At 42.7% G+C, this 22626-nt stretch overlaps 1 protein-coding gene across 5 annotated transcripts in view; it reads right to left on the bottom strand.

The window, feature by feature from the left end:
* Positions 1-22626, bottom strand: part of SPAG6 (sperm associated antigen 6) — a 79751-nt gene that overhangs the window by 42185 nt on the left and 14940 nt on the right. For all 5 annotated transcript variants that reach the window (XM_089311560.1, XM_051820697.3, XM_051820696.3 and 2 more), the window contains exons 3-4: positions 13025-13191; positions 8458-8641 (exon numbers count right to left, since the gene is read on the bottom strand). In XM_089311560.1, the coding sequence (XP_089167686.1) occupies positions 8458-8641; positions 13025-13191 (351 nt within the window). The remainder of the gene's footprint in view (positions 1-8457; positions 8642-13024; positions 13192-22626) is intronic.

Here is a 22626-nt window from a genome sequence, read left to right as displayed (position 1 = left end):
TTCAGCTGCTTAGTTCTCATAAATGCTCAATTTATATTTAGATTTCACAAGGTTTACAGTTGGAAAAGTAGATCCACATACCCAAGTTTTCTCAATCATATCTAAAACTTTCTAGTAACTACATTGAGTATCAATTTTTAAATGTGAATTAACTAAAAGTAAGATTTAAAATTTAGTTGCTCAAATGCACTAGCCACAGTTCAAGTATACAACAGTCACATAAGACTAGTGGCTGCCATGCTGATTAAACTGTACTGTGAAATCTAAGGAGATACAGAGAAATGCTTTATGGTTAGTTGTAGCATTAGGACACAAATGGTTACATTACTCTTAAATGGTTAATGATCTTTCCAAGTCACAGGTGCTTTTTTTTCAATAGGGAATCTTTTTTTTTTTTTTTTTTTTTTTTTTTGGCCAGGCAGAGTTAGACAGTGAGAGAGAGAGAGACAGAGAGTTATGAGTTAAAGACAGTGAGAAAGACAGAGAGAAAGGTCTTCCTTCCATTGATTCACTCCCCTAATGGCTGCTATGGCCAGCGCTGCGCCGATCCGAAGCCAGGAGCTGGGTATTTCCTCCCAGTCTCCCATGTAGGTGCAGGGACCAAAGCACTTGGGCCATCCTCCACTACCCTCCCGGGCCATAACAGAGAGTTGGACTGGAAGAGGAGCAACCGGGACTAGTACCCAACGCCCCAACCAGGACTAGAACCCGGGGTGCTGGCTCTGCAGGTGGAGGATTAGCCACGGCATCGGCCAGGAACTTTTTTTTTTAAGATTTATTTATTTGAAATGTAGAGTAACAGAGAGGCAAAGGCAGTGAGAGACAGGTTTTCCATCTGCTGGTTCATTACCCAAATGGCCACAACAGCAAGAGCTGAGCTGATCCGAAGCCGGAGTCAGGAGCTTCTTCCAGTCTGATGCAGAGGGCCAAAGCAGAGAGCTGGATCATAAGTGGAGCAGCCAGGATTCAAACCGGAGCCCATATGGGACGCCAGCACTGCAGGTAGCGGCTTCACCCACTACATCATGGTGCCGGCGCCTAACAGGTCCTATTTTGAATACAATGCTTTGATGATTGTTCTACACATTTAGAGTAAGCTAGTTCATTCATACAGAATCATAGAGAAGAACAAAGTAGGTCTCAAAAACTTAACTGCAAAATCAATCAGCTAACAAAAAATAACAACATAGTTCTTATTTGCTAGTAGAGTATGGATTTTAAAACCAATAGTAAGATAAATTGATGAGCATGTCCTATTTCAAAGTAAAATTCTTATGCTAACAAAGTCCTGTGTTTTTAAAAAGATAAAAAAAGATTTATTTATCTGAAAGAAAAAGTAGAGAAGTAGAGACAGAGAAAGGTATTCCATTCACTGGTTTACTTCCCAAACGGCTACAATAGTCAGAACTGAGCTGATCCGAAGCCAGAAGCCAGCAGCTTCTTCCAGGCCTCCCACATGGGTGCAGGGGCCCAAGCACTTGGGCCATCCTCTGCTGCTTTCCCAGCACATTAGCAGGGAGCTGGATTGGAAGTAGAGCAGCCAGGACTCAAACCAGTGCCCATGTGAGATGCCGGCACTGCAGGCCAGGCTTTAACCCACTGCACCACAGTGTCGGCCCTAGTCCTGAGCTTTTAATAATGCTCTTGCAGATGTCTGTGAATACTCAGTTGGAATATTTTCAAATCTCAATCAAGTACATTATGCCTAATGTGCCTCTAGAAACTCAAGTGTAAATAAAAGTGTTTTTTTCTTCAATATCTTAAAGGTACTAGGTAGACTGACATACAAATGACTGGGAAATAAACCAAGTTCAAGAAGGCATTATTTAAACCTGGTTTATTTCCACACTGCTGGTATTTCCTTCTCCTGAAGCTTCCTTTAGCCACCCAGCACACATTAGGTGCCATCTCTCCCATAGGTATTGGAATAGAAATGAAGCCTTAGACAAAAAGAATTTTAGGTACTTTTAGATAGAGGAGGTATTTATTCTATGGAGCAGACAACTTTCCTTCCTCTTATAACTGCACATGTCACCTCCCCCTGTATTTCTGCCCCAGGGTCTGTTTACTGAGTACTGGATTTCATAAAGTCCTTAAGAAAACGGGGCAGGCATTGTGGCACAGAGGGTTAAGCTGCCCCCCTTAGGATGCCTGCTCCCCATATCAGAGTACCTGGATCATGTCCTACCTCTACTTCCAATCCACTTCCTGATAATATGCTGGGGAGGCAGCAGATGATGGCCCACGTACTTGATCCCTTGCCACCTATGCAAGAGACCTGGATGGAGTTTCTGACTCCTGGTTTTGGCCTGGCTCAGCCCTGGCTATTAAAGTCATTTGGGGAGTGAACCAGAGGATGAGAGAAGATAATGTACCTCATGATTCATCTCTCACTTAGTACATTGTACGGTCATCTAATGCATTATACACATTCCTGTCCAATGTTTGCCTAGATGTCTGGATGATCATTTATGCTTATCTGTATCAATTCTTTTAACTCATGTCAAAAGGCATAGAGGTGAGATCTTAGCCAATTTATATTGTTAAAAAAAAAAAAAGAAATGGTAATACACACAAGTGCCTCAAATGCTTTCTTTTAGATGCTTACCAATACATTTTTATTTACTTGAAAAGCAGAGTGATATAAAGACAAAGACATAGTCCATCCAGTCTGATTCATTCCCAAATGTCTGCAACAGTCAAGGCTGGGCTAGGCTGAGGCCAGACGCCAAAAACTCCATCCAGGTCTCCCAGGTAGGCAGCAGGGACTCAGTACTCAAGCCATCATCTACTGCCTCCCAGGCATATTAGCAGGAAGCTGGCTTAGAAGCAGAAGTAGAGACAGGACTCAATCCAGAACACTCCTATATGGGATGGGCGCATCCCAAGCACAACACCCCCATCCTCACATTCTTTTTGATGATTACTATGATGATATTGATTGTGAGCTTCATATAAGAAGCTATAGGCCTGAATGACTAAGAAATCAAGTTATTTGATTACTCCCTGTTATTCCATATCCAAAATTCTAAAAAAAAAAAAAAAATGATTTCATTAACCAAGAGTTCCTAACTAAAAAAACTGCAGGAAATAAAAACACAGAAGAATCACAATGTATTTTAACTAGCACACAAACTGAAATCTGAAAATGACCAAGGGGCCGGCGCTGTGGTGTAGTGGTTAAAGCCACTGCCTGCAGTGCCAGCATCCCATATGGGCACCGGTTCGAGTCCTGTCTGCTCCTCTTCCAATCCAGCTCTCTGCTATGGCCTGGGATAGCAGCAGAAGATGGCCCAAGTCCTGCACCCATGTGGGAGACCCAGAGGAAGCTCCTGGCTCCTGGCTTCAGATCAGTGCAGCTCCGGCCATTGTGGCCAACTGGGAAGTGAACCAGAGGCTGGAACACCTCTCTCACTCTCTCTCTCTCTCTCTCTGTCTTTCCTTATCTCTCTGTGTAACTGACTTCAAATAAATAAATAAATATTTTTAAAAAGAAAATGACCAATAAATTAGATAACTGAGTAAAGCATAAAACAGTTATAATTAAAATGCTTTTTTATTTATTTTTTTATTTTTTGACAGGCAGAGTGGACAGTGAGAGAGAGACATAGAGAAAGGTCTTCCTTTTCCATTGGTTCACCTCCCCTGAGGCCGATGCAGGCGTGGCGCTGTGGTGCCTGCAGACCGAGCTGATCTGAAGCCAGAAGCCAGGTGCTTCCTCCTGGTCTCCCACGCGGGTGCAGAGCCCAAGGACTTGGGCCATCCTCCACTGCACTCCTGGGCCACAGCAGAGAGCTGGACTGGAAGAGGAGCAACCAGGACAGAATCCGGCGCCCCGACCAGGACTAGAACCCGGTGTGCTGGCGCCACAGGTGGAGGATTAGCCAAGTGAGCCGTGGAGCCAGCTTAAAATGCTAACTTTTTAAAATTTATTTGAAAAGCAGAGAGAGACAGACAGAGACAGTCAGAGACAGAGAGGTCTTCCATCTGCTGGTTCATTCCCCAGATTCCCACAACAGCCAAAGTTGGCCCAAGCTGAAGTCAGGAGCCAGGAACTCCATCCAGGACTTCCATATAGGTGGCAGGAACCCAACCAAGCACTTGGGCCACCAGCAGTACTCCCAGGTGTATTAACAGAGAGCTGGATCAACCTTTGGAGGTTGATCTTGATCCTAGGTATTCTGATATGGATGCAGGCATCTTAAGTGATGGTTTAATCCATTGCACCGTGATGCCAGGAGCTGGGAGCTCAATCCAGGTCTCTTCACAAGGGTGGCAGGGACCCAACTACTTGAGCCATCACCTTCTGCCTCCCAAGGTGCAGAACTGACAGGCTGCTGGAATCTAGAGTAGAGCTAGGACTGAACTCCAGTACTCTAATATGAGATGTGGACATCCCAAGCAGCAGTTTCGCTTCTGTGCCTGACACCCATGCCCAGAGAGCAGACTTTTAGTGTCTTCACCACTGTTTTCAGTATGGCTGAAAAAAAATTATCTCTTCCTAACTAAGCCTATTCTACACTATTCAGGCTACTGATACCTGCACTTGGGTGGCATGAGAGGGATATTTTCAAAAATTCTGAATTTTAAAGGCTCTTTGGCCTTTTATCATTTTATCATTGTCTATAAAATAGGAAACAACCCAGTTGGTCAGCTTGGTCTTGATTCCTTCCTTGCATTATTGATTTAGTAAACAGGATATAATCTACTAAGTGTTTCTGTGGTGCCCACGTGGGCCAGTCTCTGTGAGCACTGCTCATGTCTGGCTGAAATTAGCTCATCTCCTTCCTAACTGCTACTGAGCTGGACATAAATCAGGTCTACAAGAGAAAGAGCAGTCACACATGTGGAAACCAGCCATCAGGGATTAAAAACAGAGGTATCTGGCAAGACTTCCCGATATGACCTGGAGCTTCAAAAGAAGAATGATGAGATCTTGTACACGTTTCTTTCTCATACTGTAAGAAGACTGACAAGCTGTGAGTAGTTTCCAGGCAGCTCCTCTCTGGAGAGATGTGGGACCAGAATAAACTCTTGAAGCTCTTCCCTTGGATTTGGTCATCCAACACATGACAATTGTAACAGCGGGTTAAAAGTTGTAGGATACCTTACCAAATGTATTCCTCTTCTGCATGCTTGATTGACCACCGAGAGACAGCATTTGTAAAAGTTGGGAAGTCCCCAAAACAAATGCTTAAAACTTGTCTGTGAGCCCAATACGGAGAAGCAGGCAGGTGGATGGTCAGGCAGCAGGATGTGGAGGTCACTGCAAGTGCCCATCCACAGCGCTGTCTGCCGCTGCTGGGCTGCTGGCACTCACAGGGCCTGGGAGACCCTGCCTGGAAGGAGCCGAGAGAGAGGAGCCTGGAGGCTGCAGAATCCTACTATCCCTCCCACTTCTACCCAGCACAGGCCTCCAGGGCATCCTTTTAGCTCCAAAGGCAAGACCATCCCCAAGAAGCAGTGAGAGACCTGACACTGAAGAAGTGAACAGACATGTTAATAGAACAACTCCGCAGAGCAGGAAAGAGCCCTGGGAAGGAAGAAAGACCGCAGTCAGTCAGAGATGGAGTCCAGCTCAGCTGTCACTGAGTAGCAGAACACATAGAGGAGGTCAACACCAGCCTATGCATTGAATAACTGGCAGTTCAATCATCAGATTAACACCAGGATTTGTACAGAGTGCCAGGGGGGGAAAGAAAAACTCCACAATCTCTGGTTGTTGGTGCCCAGTGCCCTTTGGTTACCTGTAGAATGCTTTAAGATCTATACCCAGAAGCAACTTTTATAAATTTTATTTTTCAAATAAGCCAAAGTCAGATAGTTCTCACTGGCTTCTCTTGTCTTCTATTATATGCTTATTTTACTTTTGTTTCCTATACAGGAAAGTTCTTCCTTCTAATGCCTGTAAAAGTACACTTTATTTCTTCTGCATCTCTATTTAAGATTTATATTTCTCAAACTGTCCGATCAAATATTTTATGTCTAAGAAGAAAACATTGAATGAATATCCTCTCATTAACCTCAATATATTCCCCTTTTAGGAAATGATTGAGAAAGAAATCAGGTTATTTGGAGGCAATTCCTCCATTTTCTCTGTTACAGATGTGAACAATGACTCTATCTACTGCTTCCTAGACAACAATTCCCTTTTCTTTGGAGAAATCGATGCAGTAATCTCTTCAGGGAGCTTCTGGGTCCCAGATCCCTAACTACTGTGAAATATGGAAATTACAATGGGAATCCCATGTGGGACCTAGTTTATAATAAGAAATTGGAACGGGATCCCTATGACAGATCCTGTTTATGAGCACTAATCATCTCGACCCGGCCTCAGCAAAGGAAAGTGCAGAAAGGCTGTCTGTGGGCACCTGCGAGGGAGTGCACCTGTACAGGTGGCCCTCAGAGCTCCTGGGCAGCCATTCTGTGAAATGTTCATGCTACAGTCCCTAACAGGTCCTGGTGACACACAAAAAAAACCTTACTAAATATCCTCCTGCAGCTTCCCACGGTGCCCAGCTTCTGGCTGAAGACACCGCCTTAGTTTACTCAGTCAACACATATTAAGCAATAGCCTTAAGGTGATGCTACTTGGGAAACCAAAATTTAGACATTAAGGAATTAATATATTAATTAATTGATATTGTGTTACTCCTGAATCATTCTAAGCCATGATAATAGTTTTTTTTTTTCCCTCAAGTTACTTCTATGCTTTTTTGTTATTTTGTCTCTAATAATGTCACCAGTTTAAGAACCAAAAACATAACTGTGGGAGAGCTCTTTCCTGTTTCTGTTTTTAAGTCTTTCTTCAGTACTCTTTCAGGAAGTATTCTGTGAGGCCCTATGGTGTGGTAGCTAACACAGGTTTTGGAGACAAATACAGCCTCCAGTTCTCATCCCACCATTAATGTAACTGCAGGAACCTCTCCACGTCCAGTTTCTTCCTCTATTTAAAAATGAGAGTCACACCCACCCAAGGGTAGCAACCAAAATGAAACAATGGGGCACACAGTAACTACTCAACACACAGTGGTGAATATTTAGTACAGACACACACACTGTAAATTCTGGGGAACAAAGAAAAAACACATTCTTAATTTACCCCATGTAATAACACATCTGCCTTGTAATTTATGCCTACATAAAAACTTATCTTCACATTATTATAATAGTAATATACTCATGCAATTTAGTCTGTTTTTAATATTATAACCAATTTTCCATGTTACCATGTAGGGTTCATAATTGCCTTTTAATTTTTTGCATGATATTCCAATAGAAGACTATCAAAGTTTAACCATTGAATTTCTGTCAAATATTTGAAGTGTTTTGACACTACAAATAAGGCTACAATAACATTTGCATGAATACAGCTTTTACGTGCTGTGGGATTCTTTCCTTAGGATGAATTTCCAGAACAGGAAATTTTGAGAGTAAGCATGGACACTTTCATGACTGGCATTCCTTTTGTCAAACTGGTTCCCACAAGTTTCCACAATTTGTAGCTCCTACATCAATGGGCACCACTGTCACAAGGGCCTCTACAACCTCTCCTGTCCATGTGAATACCTTAATTATCATATCCAAGCACCTGACATGTGTGATCGCGTGTATGGTCTCAGCACTTTACATGCATGAGCTCATCATTCTCAGGATAACTAAGAGTCTTGGTTGGTGGATGAAGAGGCTACAGCTCTGAAAGTTTAAAAGCTGTGCTCAAGGTCACACAGCAACCAAGTGTTAGTGCCAGGACTCTACCTCAGATCGTCTGATGCCACTGTGCTCTCTGCCACGTGGCTGTAGTTCTGCCTTACTCTTCCCACCTCCAAATAATATAAGTGGGAAATACATTTTCACTGATGATCTAACATGCTGTTTGGTGATCGTTGGCAAAGCTGATCATTTTTACATGTGTTTTTTCGTCTTAGGCTGTCTGTTCGTAAGCAGCTTCTACAAAGTGGTGGGGGTGATTCTGTTCCCTGTGTGGTTTTTATGACCACATGCCCCAGCTGTCAGTTCTTAGGAGGAGGAAGGTACTCCTCCTCTTCCTCCTCACATCAGGCACACATGTCACAGGACGCCTGGCTGGTCTACAGCACCCTCTCACGAGTGACAGTGAACATCCAGGAGCCCTTGAGGGCTGACAAACTTCAGTAATCTTCCCAACTGGGTCAATTAACCGAGGTCTGGGGAATCTGCTCCACTCCCCCACACCCTGCCGCCTGCTCTCCTTTTCTCCCCTTCTTTCAGTCTCCCTTATACTCATTAAAGAAAAAGACTGAAGGCCATAGGTTTTCTGCAAATATATGATCCAATCAAGTTGGCCATCATTCAAAACTTCTCTCTCCTAATGTACAGAAACATCATTAAAAGCCCATCGATGGCTTAGTAGGCAAAACCAGATGTACCCAATCAATCCGAGCGGCAACAATCCTGTTTTAAAATATGCTCCATTACCTGCATTATGTCTTGAGATATATCCAAGGGCCCAAGCTGCAGCCTCCTTGACTCCAGGGTCAAAATCTTCCAGGCATATCACCAGAATGCCCAGCGCGCCGCAGTCGACCACCGCTTGAGCGAGCTGGGGCGAGTGTTTGCTAACTGCTCGGAACACAAACGCAGCTGCTTTCTTGTAGAAACGCTGCAGGCGTGAGACAGACAAACCCCCGATGAATGGCACACTTCCGTAACCCAGATTCCAGAGACCAAACTCAAGGACATCAACACACATAAGGCTCAGGGGCTTTCGGATACAGAAGACAAAGACGGAAAGGATCCTAAAACATGCTGTGCAGGCATTTCGACCGTTTGATGGCCCCCACTGCTTTCGTTCAGTAGCTAAACTCAAAACCAGGGAAGTTTTAGATCATGTTTCAACGTTTTATTGGGAAGTGTGTATTTGGAGAGTGTATAAGATAAAATACTAACACTTTTTCACAAATCCATAATAAAATAATGAGAGTGTGCATATCTGCGTTGCACTGAAAGGTATCGTGGGACCCCTGGGAGCTGGTGCACATGTGCAGCTGACCTCAGGGCCAACCAACCCCTTCACTTTCCTTACTTGCCCTCAGCTTCTGAGCACCACAGGCCTCTCATGACCTCAACTAATCTTTCTGGTGTCCCAAATTATCCTCAAGTAACAACCATGTCTTGAGATGCACCTACCAATTATCAAATGAACATACAGTCAAAGCATTCCTGATACATTTAAAAACTTTTCCTGGAAAATAAACTACTCAAACAGAGGGATGTAAGTTATTTAATCCCCTCTAGAAATACTTTTTTTAAAAAAGGTAAAAGCAGAGGCCAGCGCTGTGGCATAATGGTTAAAGTCGCCTGTAGTGCCAGTATCCCATATGGCCGCTGGTTCAAGTCTCGGCTGCTCCTCTTCTGAACCAGCTCTCTGCTATGACCTGGGAAAGCAGTAGAAAATGGCAAGTCCTTGGCCCCCTGCACCCATGTAGGAGACCCGGAAGAAGTTCCTGGTTCCTGGCTCCTGGCTTCGGATCGGTGTAGCTCTGGCTATTGCAGCCATCTGCCTCTGCCTCTGCCTCTGCCTCTCTGTAACTCTGCCTTTCAAATAAAATAAATGAATCTTTTTAAAAAATAAAAAGGTAAAAGCAAATTGCTTATTATTGTGTGCATTTTAAATGTCTTCATATTTATAATAATTTTCTATATGTACATTTTTTTCTAATTAAGGAAGGAGAAAATGAAACTGAAACATGCTAAAAAATTAAATGCGTAGGAATTATTTGGCTACAACATTCACTTGTCTTATTGGTTAGTGATGTCCTCCTAACATTTCCTTTTAACACTAACACCCAGTGAATTCCCTATTTTACATTCTGAGTTTTTATCTCTTTACACTAATTACTTAAAAGTGACTAAGGAACTATACCTATTCTGAAAGCATTTTACTTGCTTAGGTCAAAATGTTGATACATAAAAGTTACAGGAGAGAAAAAATTCATCAAGTATACCTTAACACCTCCAAAAATTTAATATATGTTGATAACATAGGAAACATGCTGTTAGTATTCTTATATTTTTGTTTCTTAAATTATGTCAATAACCAAATTTCCACTAACTTATCATAAAAATCCAAGTAGAGTTTCAAAGTAGCTTTCCATAGACAGAAAAGTCATGGTGCCACATTTCTTGTCATTACCTTAAGTTCATGCTACTTTTCATATTGCAGAATCATCAAACCGAGAGACAACAAGTTATGGATATCAGTAGTCACTCCTAGCTTCAGCACCTTTAATTCACACTTGCTTATCTCATTTTCTCTCATCCTCCATATCACTTTCCCCCAAATCCTAACCCTCTTTTCTCCTACTTCTCACAAAAATAATCGCCTTTTTTAAAAAAAGCAAAACCACAGGACTTGGTACAGAGTAAAGAGATTGAGTGAGTACCCTAGGAGAAATGACTTAAGGCTAATGGGTGGATGTAAATAATGTTTACATTCTCATGCCACTTCACCTTTCTGCCCTCAGACACTTTGTTTTGGTCCCTTTACAACTTGTGGACACACATTCCCACTTAGAAGACTTCTAAGACCCTTCTACAAGGGATACCAAAACACAGATCCTGCTCTGAAAGGCAACAGCTCAGAGCCTAGGAGGAAGAAAGTCCAACAACAGATGGAGTATCCACAAGAAAAATAAAAATTTCTGTGACTCCTTGTAGAGCCATAACAAGTATTAGCAGATGATCCTCCAATCCATAAAACCAAGGCAAATTTCCAAACAATTAGGATTTATTTTTATGTTTATTTTATGTTTATGTTTATCTTTTTTTATTCTGGTAAAATACACATAACCCTAATTATCCTTCTAACAATTTTAAATTCCACGAAATGTGGTACATTCACCACATTGTAGTCATCCCTAGTTCCACGATGTTGCCACTGCTCCAACAAGCTACCCCTGGTGAGTCAAGTCACTCCCCTTTCCCTTCCTGCCTGGCCCCAGGCAAGCATTAGTCTGCTTCACCTCTCTGGATTTGCATATTCTGGGTATTTCACATAAATGGAGCCTTTCAGTCTGTGGCCCTGTGGGTCCGGCCTCTCTCATTTGGCACAGCATTTTTAGGGCTCATCTGTGTAGTATTTAATAGCACTTTATTCTGTTTGATTTCTGGATAAACATTTCACTCACCCATTCACCTGTTGGGCTTGGGTTGCTTCTGCCTTTGGGTTATTGTGAATAACGTGGCTATGAACGTCTACACATTTTATTTGAGCACCTATTTTTAATTCTTTTGGATACATAATTAGGAGAGGAACTGCTGAGTCCGATAGCAACATTTAAGGGCTGTGGACCTGCCTAGTTGCTTCTTACAGAACCTATCCCATTCCACATTCTTATCAGCAGTGGATGAGGGTTCTAGTTTCCCCACATCCCCCATATCCTCACCAACACTTGTTTGCTATTTTTTCCTTTTTTTCTTTCTTTCTTTCTTTCTTTCTTTCTTTTTTTTTTTTTTTTTTTTTTTGACAGGCAGAGTGGACAGTGAGAGAGAGAGACAGAGAGAAAGGTCACCCTCCAATGGCCACCGTGGCCGGCACACTACAGCTGGCGCATCGTGCTGATCCAAAGCCAGGAGCCAGGTGCTTCTCCTGGTCTCCCATGGGGTGCAGGGCCCAAGCACTTGGGCCATCCTCCACTGCACTCCCTGGCCACAGCAGAGAGCTGGCCTGGAAGAGGGGCAAGCGGGACAGAATCCGGCGCCCCAACCGGGACTAGAACCCGGTGTGCCAGCACCACAGGCGGAGGATTAGCCGCTAAAGTGTTTTTTTTTTTTTTAATTATAGTCATCCTGATAAGTGTGAAGAAATGATATCTCACTACCTTTTGATGTACATTTCCTAATGAATGATGCTGTTGATTATCTTTCATATGCTTATCGGTCTTTTGTATATATTCTTTTGGAGAAATGTGTGTTCAAATCCTTCTCGAGTTTTTCAGTTGTCTTTTTAATACCCAAACAGGGATTTAATCTCAAAGCTATGTCAAGAAAGATATAGTTCTAGGTTATGATAAACTAGCAGAATAGAATGCACAAGCCATGACCTGCCTTACAGGAGGTCCTTAATGATCATGGAAACCAAGGAGGCGGTTCTGTACAGAAATACAGAGCGGTGCCAGAGAGTGGGGGGAAAAATCTGAGCACCTTTAGGCAGTGCTTATAAGAGCGGGCGTGCTTGTATACTTGGTAAAAAATGCTTCATCACGCCTTCCATTATCACATTCTTTCTCTCCTTTAGGTTGCTTCTCTGCTCCCTGCTCCAAGGCCTCTTTTGCTGTTGCCCCTAACCAGATTTCACCTGCACACAAGGAGTCCCGAAAACGACCATTTCTTTGTGTAGGGCCCAACATACCTCCCTAAGACAGACCCTACAGCTTTGTCTAAAACTCTCACATACAGAAATACCACGTTCTGTATAACCTCCTAAAAAGTTTTAAATCTGCTTTATTCTTATGTGGACAACAATGGAGATAAAGCTACATGTCAGCCCAAAAGCAAAATACCACCAAGATATCATGCAATTTAAGGTTGTATTAACATCCTAATAATTCTAACACCTACAAGCTTGCAGCTGTGCCTACACTACTAAATTTTTTTTAAAATCGAAAATAGAAAACATACATTTTAAAAATTGTTACATTCTGGGACAGGTATTTGGCCTAGCAGTTAACACACCAGTTGAATCACCTTCATCCCATATCAGAGTGCCTACGTTCAACTACCAGCTTTAGCTCCTGACTCCAGCTTCCTGTTAATGCAAACTCTGGGAGGCAGTGCTGGCTGCTCAGGTAATTGGGTTCCTGCCACCCATGTGAGAGATCTGGATTAAGTTCCCATTTCCTGGCTTTGGCCTGGCTCAACTCTGACCCTTGTAGCTATTTAGGGCACAAACCAGCAGAGGAGAGCGCTCTCTGCCTCTGCCTCTGCCTCTGAAAACAAACAAACAAACAAACAAACAAAAACAAAAAGAAACCAAAATTCTTACATTCTGCTCTGTCATCGAATAAACAAGCTGTGGAAGGATGTTGTCCTTCACAATGGCTTCTGCTAGGTCTTCATTGTAATTGGCCAGTCTCCCAAGAGCCAGCGCCGCGGTCTGTTGGACTGAAGGGACGACATCCAGAAGAAGGGGCCGCAGTAAAGATATGACACCTGAGTTGAATTATGAAAAGCAGAAATTAGCAAAATCTAAATTAAAAAGCAAACATACAATTTGGCATATACACAGATAAGAAAATTAAGGGTAAAAAATCACACACACACACACACACACACACACACACAGTCCATTAAAAACTAATGGGATATTTTGAAGCATCCAACTAGCCAAGACATAGAATTATGAAATGCCCTACATGGCACAGAAATAACAAAGGCCTTAGGGAAGAGAATCAGATCCCTGATTCAGCAAGTACTAGCTCTGTGACCCTGACAGGGCTGTCCCAAGGAACGCAGAGAGAGGTCGTGGAGGATACGGTCCAGTGCCTGGTGCATGGTGAGCAGGAAGGGTTTCGTTCCCCAGCCTTCGCTGATCGTATCTCCCAAGGCTCAGGTCAGGTCCTTTCTTCTCACTGAAGTCTTCCATTTGGTGCGTCTTCTTATTCTAGTGGAATTTACAGTTTATTACAAAAATTTTATCAGGATTTATCTCTCAGAGTGAGGGAGCGAGGAGGGCCGTTTGGCTAGGACTTCACATCCATGGAAAACTGCATCAGTATTATTACCAAATAAATTCTTTAAGATAGGGAAGAAAAATATGTTACCAGCTCCCATAATATTCATCCTAAGACCAAATACACAACAATGATAAAAATCATTTTAAATAATTTTAAACATTATCTTTATTTAAATAAATTTGAATTATTCAGCACTTAATAATATGCAAGCATTGTTCCAAGACATTTTTTTCCATAAACTCTCATAACAAACCTATAAAGCAGGCCCAGCTAGTAGGTCTGTTTTACAGATAAGGAAATTGAGGCTGAGAAAGGTTAAACGGTCCCACAACTGGGAAAAGGTAGAGCCAGGTTAGAATCCCAACGTTTGATAATTGTTAAATAATGTGTGTATTGAAAATTGAGAGGATAGGGAACAGGAAACCAATGGTAAGAGTGCATTTGGGCCACGTTAGGGGGTAGTCCCTCTCTTTGTATTCACTTTGCCTTCCTGAAAAACTGTCCGCTGCTACTTCTGCTTCGTGGTGCTGTCCTAGCCTGAGGTCACAGGGAAGGCAGTAACGACTCAAACTGCACCAAGCGCCCCCTGATTTTCCAGACTTCATTGGTTATACCAGGCCATTCAGCGCGATGCGGTAACGAAGTCTTTTCTTGAAAAAATGTATCTGAGTGAGACATAACAGCAAATGATGGCAATATTGTTCTATAATGTAATATCCAGACATATTTGAAATACAACAGAAGAAAACAATACCATTTGGGAGTAGGCCAAAATAAGAGAAATAGTTCTACCAGAAAACATAAGCAGAGGACAATGATGCTTCTCACAGACACATTTAATGATGTGCCCAGTGGCTTTTCCTCGGTTCCAGCTTCATTTGGTCATCACTTTTTGTGCAGGTTGGCTAGATGCGATCATCTTGTTCCAAGTGTGGCTCCCACACAGGCTGCTTAGCTCGACAGGCACACAGGTCTCCTGCTGGCTCTTGGGTCATAGTTCACAACACATAATCCCCATGCTCATCGGTGTTGCTTTTATTATTATCTACACTTTTTTTAGAAATTTATTTATTTATTTGAAAGAGTTACACAGAAAAGGAGAGGTAGAGACAGAGAGAGGTCCTCCACCCACTGGTTCACTCCCCAATTGGCCACAATGGCTGGAGCTGTGATGACCCGAAGCCAGGAGCCAGGAGTCTCCTCCTGGTCTCCCATGTGGGTGTAGGGCCCCAAGGACTTGGGTCATCTTCTGCTGCTTTCCTAGGCCACAGCAGAGAGTTGTATTGAAAGTGGAGCATCTGGGACTCGAACCAGAGTCCATATGGGATGCTGGCACTGCAGGCGCTGGCACATATTATCTATACTTTTTTAAGAGGATAACTTCTGAAATATCTCACAACACAGAATAAGGTATTAGAATGACTACTGTTAACACATTATTTCTAGAAGATTCAACTTAAGACAGTTTGTTGATCTCTTTGCAGTCTGCTTTGTTACTTTATGTTGTTTTTATGTGGCAAAATGTAAACAATAAAAATAACATGTGGGGGGCCTGCGCTGTGGTGTAGTGGGTAAAGCCGCTGCCTGCAGTGCCTGCATCCCATATGGGCACTGGATCGAGTTCCAGCTGCTTCACTTCTGATCCAGCTCTCTGCGATGGCCTGGGAAAGCGGTGGAAGATGGCCCACGTCCTTGGGCCCCTGCACCCATGTGAGAGACCTGGAAGAAGCTCTGGGCTCCTGGTTTTGGATCAGTGTGGCTCCAGACATTATGGCCATCTACGGAGTGGGCCAGCAGATGAAAGAACTCTTTCTCTCTCTCTCTGCCTCTGCCTCTCTGTGACTCTACCTTTCATATAAATATAAAAATGTAAATGGTAAATATAAACTATAAAAATTTCCATTTAACCATTTTGAAGTGTCCATTGCTGTGGTATTAAGTGCATTCATAATATTGTATAACCATTACCATCTGAGAACCACTTAGAACAGCTGCATCATTTTTTGTTTGTCACCAGCAAAGTATAAGGATTTCAATTTTTTCACATGCTCACCAGCATTTGTTATTTTCCACAGTTTTTTAGGTCATAGCCATACAAAGGAGTATAAAGTGGTATCTCACGTGATTTTGATTGCATTTCCCTAGCACCAATGATGTTGACCATTTTTTCATGTGCCTTATTGGCCATTTGTGCATCTTCTTTGGAGAAATGCCTATCCAAGCCCTCTACCCACTTGGGAATTGAGGTGTTTTGTCATCCCTGTTGTTGAGTGTTATTTGACATTTTATTATAAGTATGCATCATTTTATTTTTTTTTTAATTTTTTTTTATTTTTTTGACAGGCAGAGTGGACAGTGAGAGAGAGAGACAGAGAGAAAGGTCTTCCTTTGCCGTTGGTTCACCCTCCAATGGCCGCCACGGCCAGCGTGCTGCGGCCGGCGCACTGCACTGATCCGATGGCAGGAGCCAGGTACTTATCCTGGTCTCCCATGGGGTGCAGGGCCCAAGCACTTGGGCCATCCTCCACTGCACTCCCTGGCCACAGCAGAGAGCTGGCCTGGAAGAGGGGCAACCAGGACAGAATCCGGCGCCCCGACCGGGACTAGAACCCAATGTGCTGGCGCCGCAAGGCGGAGGATTAGCCTAGTGAGCCGCGGCGCTGGCCAGTATGCATCATTTTAACTAAAAGGAGTCAGACTCAAAAAAGAAAAAATAAATGTGTCAACATATATAATTTTTCATTATAAATTCACTCATGAGGCAGAAAATATAAAGTATGCTTAAAATAGTTTTCAAAGAATCACATGTATTTCATGCAATTTTTTCCAGATTTTTCTGGTATTTCCTTTTCTTTGCCTACTTGATGCACTTATGTGAAGGTAGTATTTTATTGTCTTTTTAAATATAACTGAGAAATCAATCCATACCGGGTTATTCAATTGGATTATTTTTAAAGTAAATCCATAGACTTTGAGCATGTATATTTAAGGATTTTTAAAGTGAGGTGATTTATCTGGGGTGATGGTATTTAATTATCATTATAGTATTTAGCCAACCTATCACAAGTCTCCCAATTTGGGGAATCTCAGTTTACAGTTTAGAAGTAAAATATTTTACACCTTAAAAACATGTTTTACTAGTTCATATACTCATTGTTACATATTTATATCTTTTCTCCATTTTATCTTTTCTTGATATTATATGTAAATATAATGTAAATTCTTCCTTGAATATTTTATTCTTCATATTTTTATTTTTTTATTTTTTTTATTTTTGACAGGCAGAGTGGCAGAGTGGACAGTGAGAGAGAGAGAGACAGAGAGAAAGGTCTTCCTTTGCCGTTGGTTCATCCTCCAATGGCCGCCACGGCCGGCGCGCTGCAGCTGGCGCACCGCGCTGATCCGAAGGCAGGAGCCAGGTGCTTCTCCTGGTCTCCCATGGGGTGCAGGGCCCAAGCACTTGGGCCATCCTCCACTGCACTCCCTGGCCACAGCAGAGAGCTGGCCTGGAAGAGGGACAACTGGGACAGAATCCGGCGCCCCGACCGGGACTAGAACTCGGTGTGCCGGCGCTGCAAGGCGGAGGATTAGCCTAGTGAGCAGCGGCACCGGCCCCATATTTTTCTTCATTTTATACTTCTTTATATGTTTTCTCCATTTTTCCACTGCATCTGGTTCATGAAATATAAGGCCAATAAAACGACTCAATTCCTTTCCTTCTCTTCACATATCCAATATCAGTCAGGCTTCTATGTTAATGCTTCTGCCCTATCACAGTTTCCCCACATTCATTAGTTCAGACAACGTTACAATTTTTTGAAAAATAAAAAAATTTGCAAACTTGTAAAAATAAAAGCTACTGTCAGCTTTGAATAACCTTATTCAATAAATTACCCTGAATATGTTCATTTTTATTGGAGAAGAAAATAAACTCCCAAAAATACTGCCTCAAATTCATAGTTCTTGAATTGCCTTTTAGTGCCTCACACCCATCAGTACATAGGTGCTTCTCTTTCTCTAAAAGGACTTGCTTCTAGCATTTACACGGAGTAGCCATGGTGACTGTTATTCTAATTTCAGGTTTGTCTTAAAAATACAGCTAAAGATCAAGAGGAGTGGCATAAAAATGATGATGGACAGAAGGAAGTATGAAAGGCAGGGAGAAGGAAGGAAGGAAGGAAAGATGGGAGGGAGGGAAGGAGAGAAAATAAGGCAACATGTTTCGTTTATCTGCCTGTCCATTAGGAATCCAGAGATCTTGGGTGAGTAAATTTCAGTCAGTAAATTACAAGTCTGAATGTGGCTACAGCATCTGATAAACAAGACCTCCAGTGAGGAGCTACTGCTATTATTGGGTACTCATTATGTACCGCCTAACATTACATCCAATATTAAAAATAATCATTCATAGATTTGTACTCAATATCTAGAAGATGATTCCATTTTATAAAAACCAATGAGATTATGTGAAATATTTCTGAAATTTGTCTTAAGGATAAATCTTTACAATGCCCAACCCCTCCAACACATGCCAACAGATTATAGCTTTTCAACTTTTCTTGTTCTGGTGCCATATCGGAAATGCCACTTCTAATCATTACATTGTAGTACACTTATGCAAAAGAAACAAACAAGTCATCTCACTGATCCTGTCCACATTCATTCAAAAAATAGATTAGGGTTGGAGCTGGCATTGTGGCGTAATGAGTTAAGCCACCAGCTACAATACCAGCTTCCCAGTGGGCCCTGGTTCAAGTCCAGGATGCTTCACTTCCAATCCAGCTCCCTGCTAGTGCACCTGGGAAGGCATAGGAGGATGGCCCAAGTGCTTGGGCCCCTGCCACCCATGTGGGAGACCTAGAAGAGGCTCTTGGCTCCTGGCTTTGGATTGGCCCAGCTCTGGCCATTGCAGCCATTTGGGGAGTGAACCAGCAAATGGAAGATCTCTCTGTCTCTCCCTCTCTCTCTCTGTAACTCTTGCCTTTCAAATAAATAAAATAAATCTTTTTAAAAAATAGGCTGGGGCCGGCACTGTGGCATAGCAGGTAAAGCCGCTGCCTGCAGTGCCAGTATCCTATATGGGCGCTGATTCGTATCCCAGCTGCTCCACTTCTGATCCAGCTCTCTGCTATGGCCTAGGAAAGCAGTAGAAGATGGCCCACGTCCTTGAGCCCCTTTACCCACGTGGGAGACCAGAAGAAGCTCTTGGCTCCTGGCTTCAGATGGGTGCAGCTCCAGCCATTAAGGCCAACTGGGGAGTGAACCAGCAGATGGAAGACACCTCTCTCTCTCTCTCTCTCTCTCTCTCTCTGCCTCTCCTTCAGTCTGTGTGTAACTCTGACTTTCAAATAAATAAATAAATCTTTTAAAAAAATAGGCTAAGCAAGTAGCAAGAAACAGGAATACATATGAGTTAAGGCAGTACCTACTGTTAAGAACTAATAATCTGGTAGAGAAGATTATGTTATAACCTTTAAATAATTACAACTCTTTCACTTAATTCCTTATAATACAATGTAGGCCAAATCACTAATTTTCTTGCCAATGGCATATAGAAATCGTCAAACATTTCCCATGACAAAAAAGTCCATTCATTTTCATATTACAGTCATATTATAACGTATAACCACAATCTGTTGTTTTTTACAAAGATATTTACAAATCTCAGCTTTGTATATTTGAAAACAAATATCTGGGGCAGGCACTGCAGCATAGCAGGTTGAGCTGCTGCTTGGAACACCCACAGCTTGTATCATAGTGCCTGGGATCGAGTCCCACCTTTGCTTCCCATCCAGCTTCCTGCTGATAGGCATCCTGGGAAGGCAGTGGATGACGACTCAAGTGCTTGGAACTCTGCCACCCCAGCCACCCACGTGGGAGACCCTGATGGGGTTCCTGGCTCCTGACTTCAGCTTGTAGGGCATTTGAGGAGTGAACCAGTGGATGGAAGATATCCTCGCTTTCTCTCTCTCCCCCCTTCAGATAAATAAAATTAAGTAGAATTTAATATATAAAATAAAAATGAGTGCAAACTGGACTTTTAATCTATTTAATCTTATTGCCCAAATCACCCTCTCACCTGCTTTTTTTGATTTGAAAAGCAAAGTGACAGAGAGAGGAAGAGACAGAGAGCGAGAGATCTTCCATCCACTGATTCACTCCCCAAATGGCTGCAGCAGCCAGGGCTGAGCCAGGAACTCCACCCAGGTCTCTCACATGGGTGGCAGTACCCCAAGCACTTAGGCCATCTTCCATTGCTTTCCCAGGCACATCTGCAGGGAACTGGATTGGAAGTGGAACAGCCGGGACTTGAACCAGTGCTCTGACATGGGATGCTGGCATCATAAATGGCAGCTCAACCTGTTATGCCACAACACTGGCCCCCCCTGTTGTGTTTTTAAATTTTTATTTTTTTATTGTGGTATATATATACATATATATATATATATAATGCTTATCATTGTTACTATTTGTAAATGTATAATTCAGGAGCATTAAGTGCATGTAGAATGTGGGGCAACCATCACACCACTATTTCCAGAACTTTCTCAGCATGCCTGACAGAAACGTAAACCACCATTAAATGATAAACAACGATTCCCCATTTCCCTACTCTCAGTCCCCAGTCATTTGTGTTCTGTTTTATGTCTCTGTGTTCTTGCCTGTTCTAAGTACCACATTTAAGTGGAGTCATGTGATGTTTGTCCTTTCCTGCCTGGGTGATTTCACGAGCACACTTCCAGGGCTCATCCAGGTTCTGGCATGTATCCAAATCTGAATAATACTCCATTATTTGTATGTATTGTGTTTTGTTTATTCATCTGCTTATGGACATAAGTGGCTTTTTTCCTGCAATTAGGCTAGTATGAATAATGCTATGAACACAGGTGCACATGTCCCCATTTGAGTCCCTAACTTTCAGTTCATTGGAGTATATGCCTAGAGAGTAGAGCTGCTAGATCAAATGGTAATTATACGTTTAGCTTTTTAAAAAATATTGAGAAGCAGAGAGAAAGAGAAAGAGCCCTAGAACTCCCATCTGCTGGTTCACTCCCTAAATGCCCAAAGAGGCCTGGCCTAGCCCAGCCAAAGCTGATAGTTAGGAACTCAGTAGTGGTCTTCCATGCGGCAGGCAGGAACCCAATTACTTGAGACTGTCACTGCTGCCTTTCAGAATTCACCTTAACAGGAAGCTGGAATCTGGAGCCAAAGTCAGGTATAGAATCCAGGTACTCTTTTTTTTCTTCAATTTTTTTAAATTTTATTGACAGATAGAGTTAGATAGTGAGAGAGACAGAGAGAGAGGTCTCCCTTCTGTTGGTTCACCCCCAAAATGGCCGCTACAGCTGGCGTTGCGCCGATCTGAAGCCAGGAGCCAGGTGCTTCCTCCCCATCTTCCATGCGGGTGCAGGGGCCCAAGCACTTGGGCCATCCTCCACTGCCTTCCCGACCACAGCAGAGAACTGGACTGGAAGAGGAGCAACCGGGACTAGAACCTGGCACCCATATGGGATGCCGGCTCTGCAGGTGGAGGATTAACCAAGTGAGCCACGGTGCTGGCCCCCTAGAATCCAGGTACTCTTGATGTGGGACATGGGCATCTGAATGGGCATCTTAGCTGCCATGCCAAATACCAACCCCCATGTTCAACTTTTTCAGGAACTGTCAAGCTGTTTTTCAGTTTTCCAGTCCCACCAGCAAAGTACAAATGTTCCAGTTTCTCCACATCTTCACCAACATTCACTTTTGATTTGGTTTCATTTCTTCATGACAGCCACCCTGAGTGTTAAGTGGTGTCTCACTGTGGTTTTACTTGCATTTCCTTAATGAGTAGTGATATTGAGCATCTTATCATGTGCTTATTGGCCATTTGTATATCTTCTATGGAGAAATATATTCAAGTCCTTTGCTCATTTTTGAATTGGATTGTTTCATTGTTGTTGCTGAGTTATGGGAATTGTTTTCACATTCTGAATGTCAATCTCTTAGCAGACCTGTGCTTCGCAAACATTTTCTCCCACTCTGTGGGCTGTCTTTACACTCCCTTGATAGTGTCCTTCGATGTCCTTCTTTGTTTTTTGGACTTAGAATGATTTCTGCCACTTGTTTTATCCTTCCAATTCTATTTAAAGTAAATTAATATAAATCCACAAAATACATTAAATATTTGTTGATTTTAATTTTATAAAACTTTAAAAATTTGAATTCCAACATTATGTTTTTTTTGTTTAAAGTTCATTGTAGGTGACCATTAACTATGAAACTCCTGTTATCCACAGTTTCGAAGAAGTGATTTTTGCATAACTGTTACACTGCGAAGGATTCATTGGTGACTCTTCAGGCATTGTTTGGTGTCCAATGAGAACATAATATATTCCTGTTTTAAAATAGAAGGAGGGAAGCTGGCACTGTGGTACAGCAGGTAAAGCTGCCATCTGCAGTGCCAGCATCCCACATGGGCATTGGTTCATGTCCCGGCTGCCCCACTTCTGATCCAGCTCTGTGCTATTGGCCTGTGAAAGCAGTAGAAGATGGCCCAAGTCTTTGGGCCCCTGCACCCACATGGGAGACCCAGAAGAAGCTCCTGGCTCCTGGCTTCGGGTCGGCGCAGCTCTGGTGGTTGCGGCCGTCTAGGGAGTGAACCAGCAGATGGAAGACCTCTCTCTCTCTCTCTCTCTCTGCCTCTGCTTCTCTGTAACTCTGCCTTTCAAATACATAAGTAAATTTAAAAAAAATAGAAGGAGAATCTTGCTGTCCTTGGTACATTACTCCCTATGTTGAGAGGCAACAGATGAGGTAGTTACTGAATCTAGAATCTAGAGGGAGACTGACTGGTCTGGAATCTGGGCTCTGCCACTTCCTAGCTGTAGGTGCTCAGCAAGGTTACTTAACACCTCTATGCTCTAGTTTC

The sequence above is a fragment of the Oryctolagus cuniculus genome, chromosome 13 (genome assembly GCF_051225735.1).
Source record: "Oryctolagus cuniculus isolate XC-2025 breed Fujian yellow rabbit chromosome 13, ASM5122573v1, whole genome shotgun sequence".
NCBI classification, from domain to species: Eukaryota; Metazoa; Chordata; class Mammalia; order Lagomorpha; family Leporidae; genus Oryctolagus; species Oryctolagus cuniculus.
This window is presented reverse-complemented; position numbering and strand designations above follow the sequence as displayed.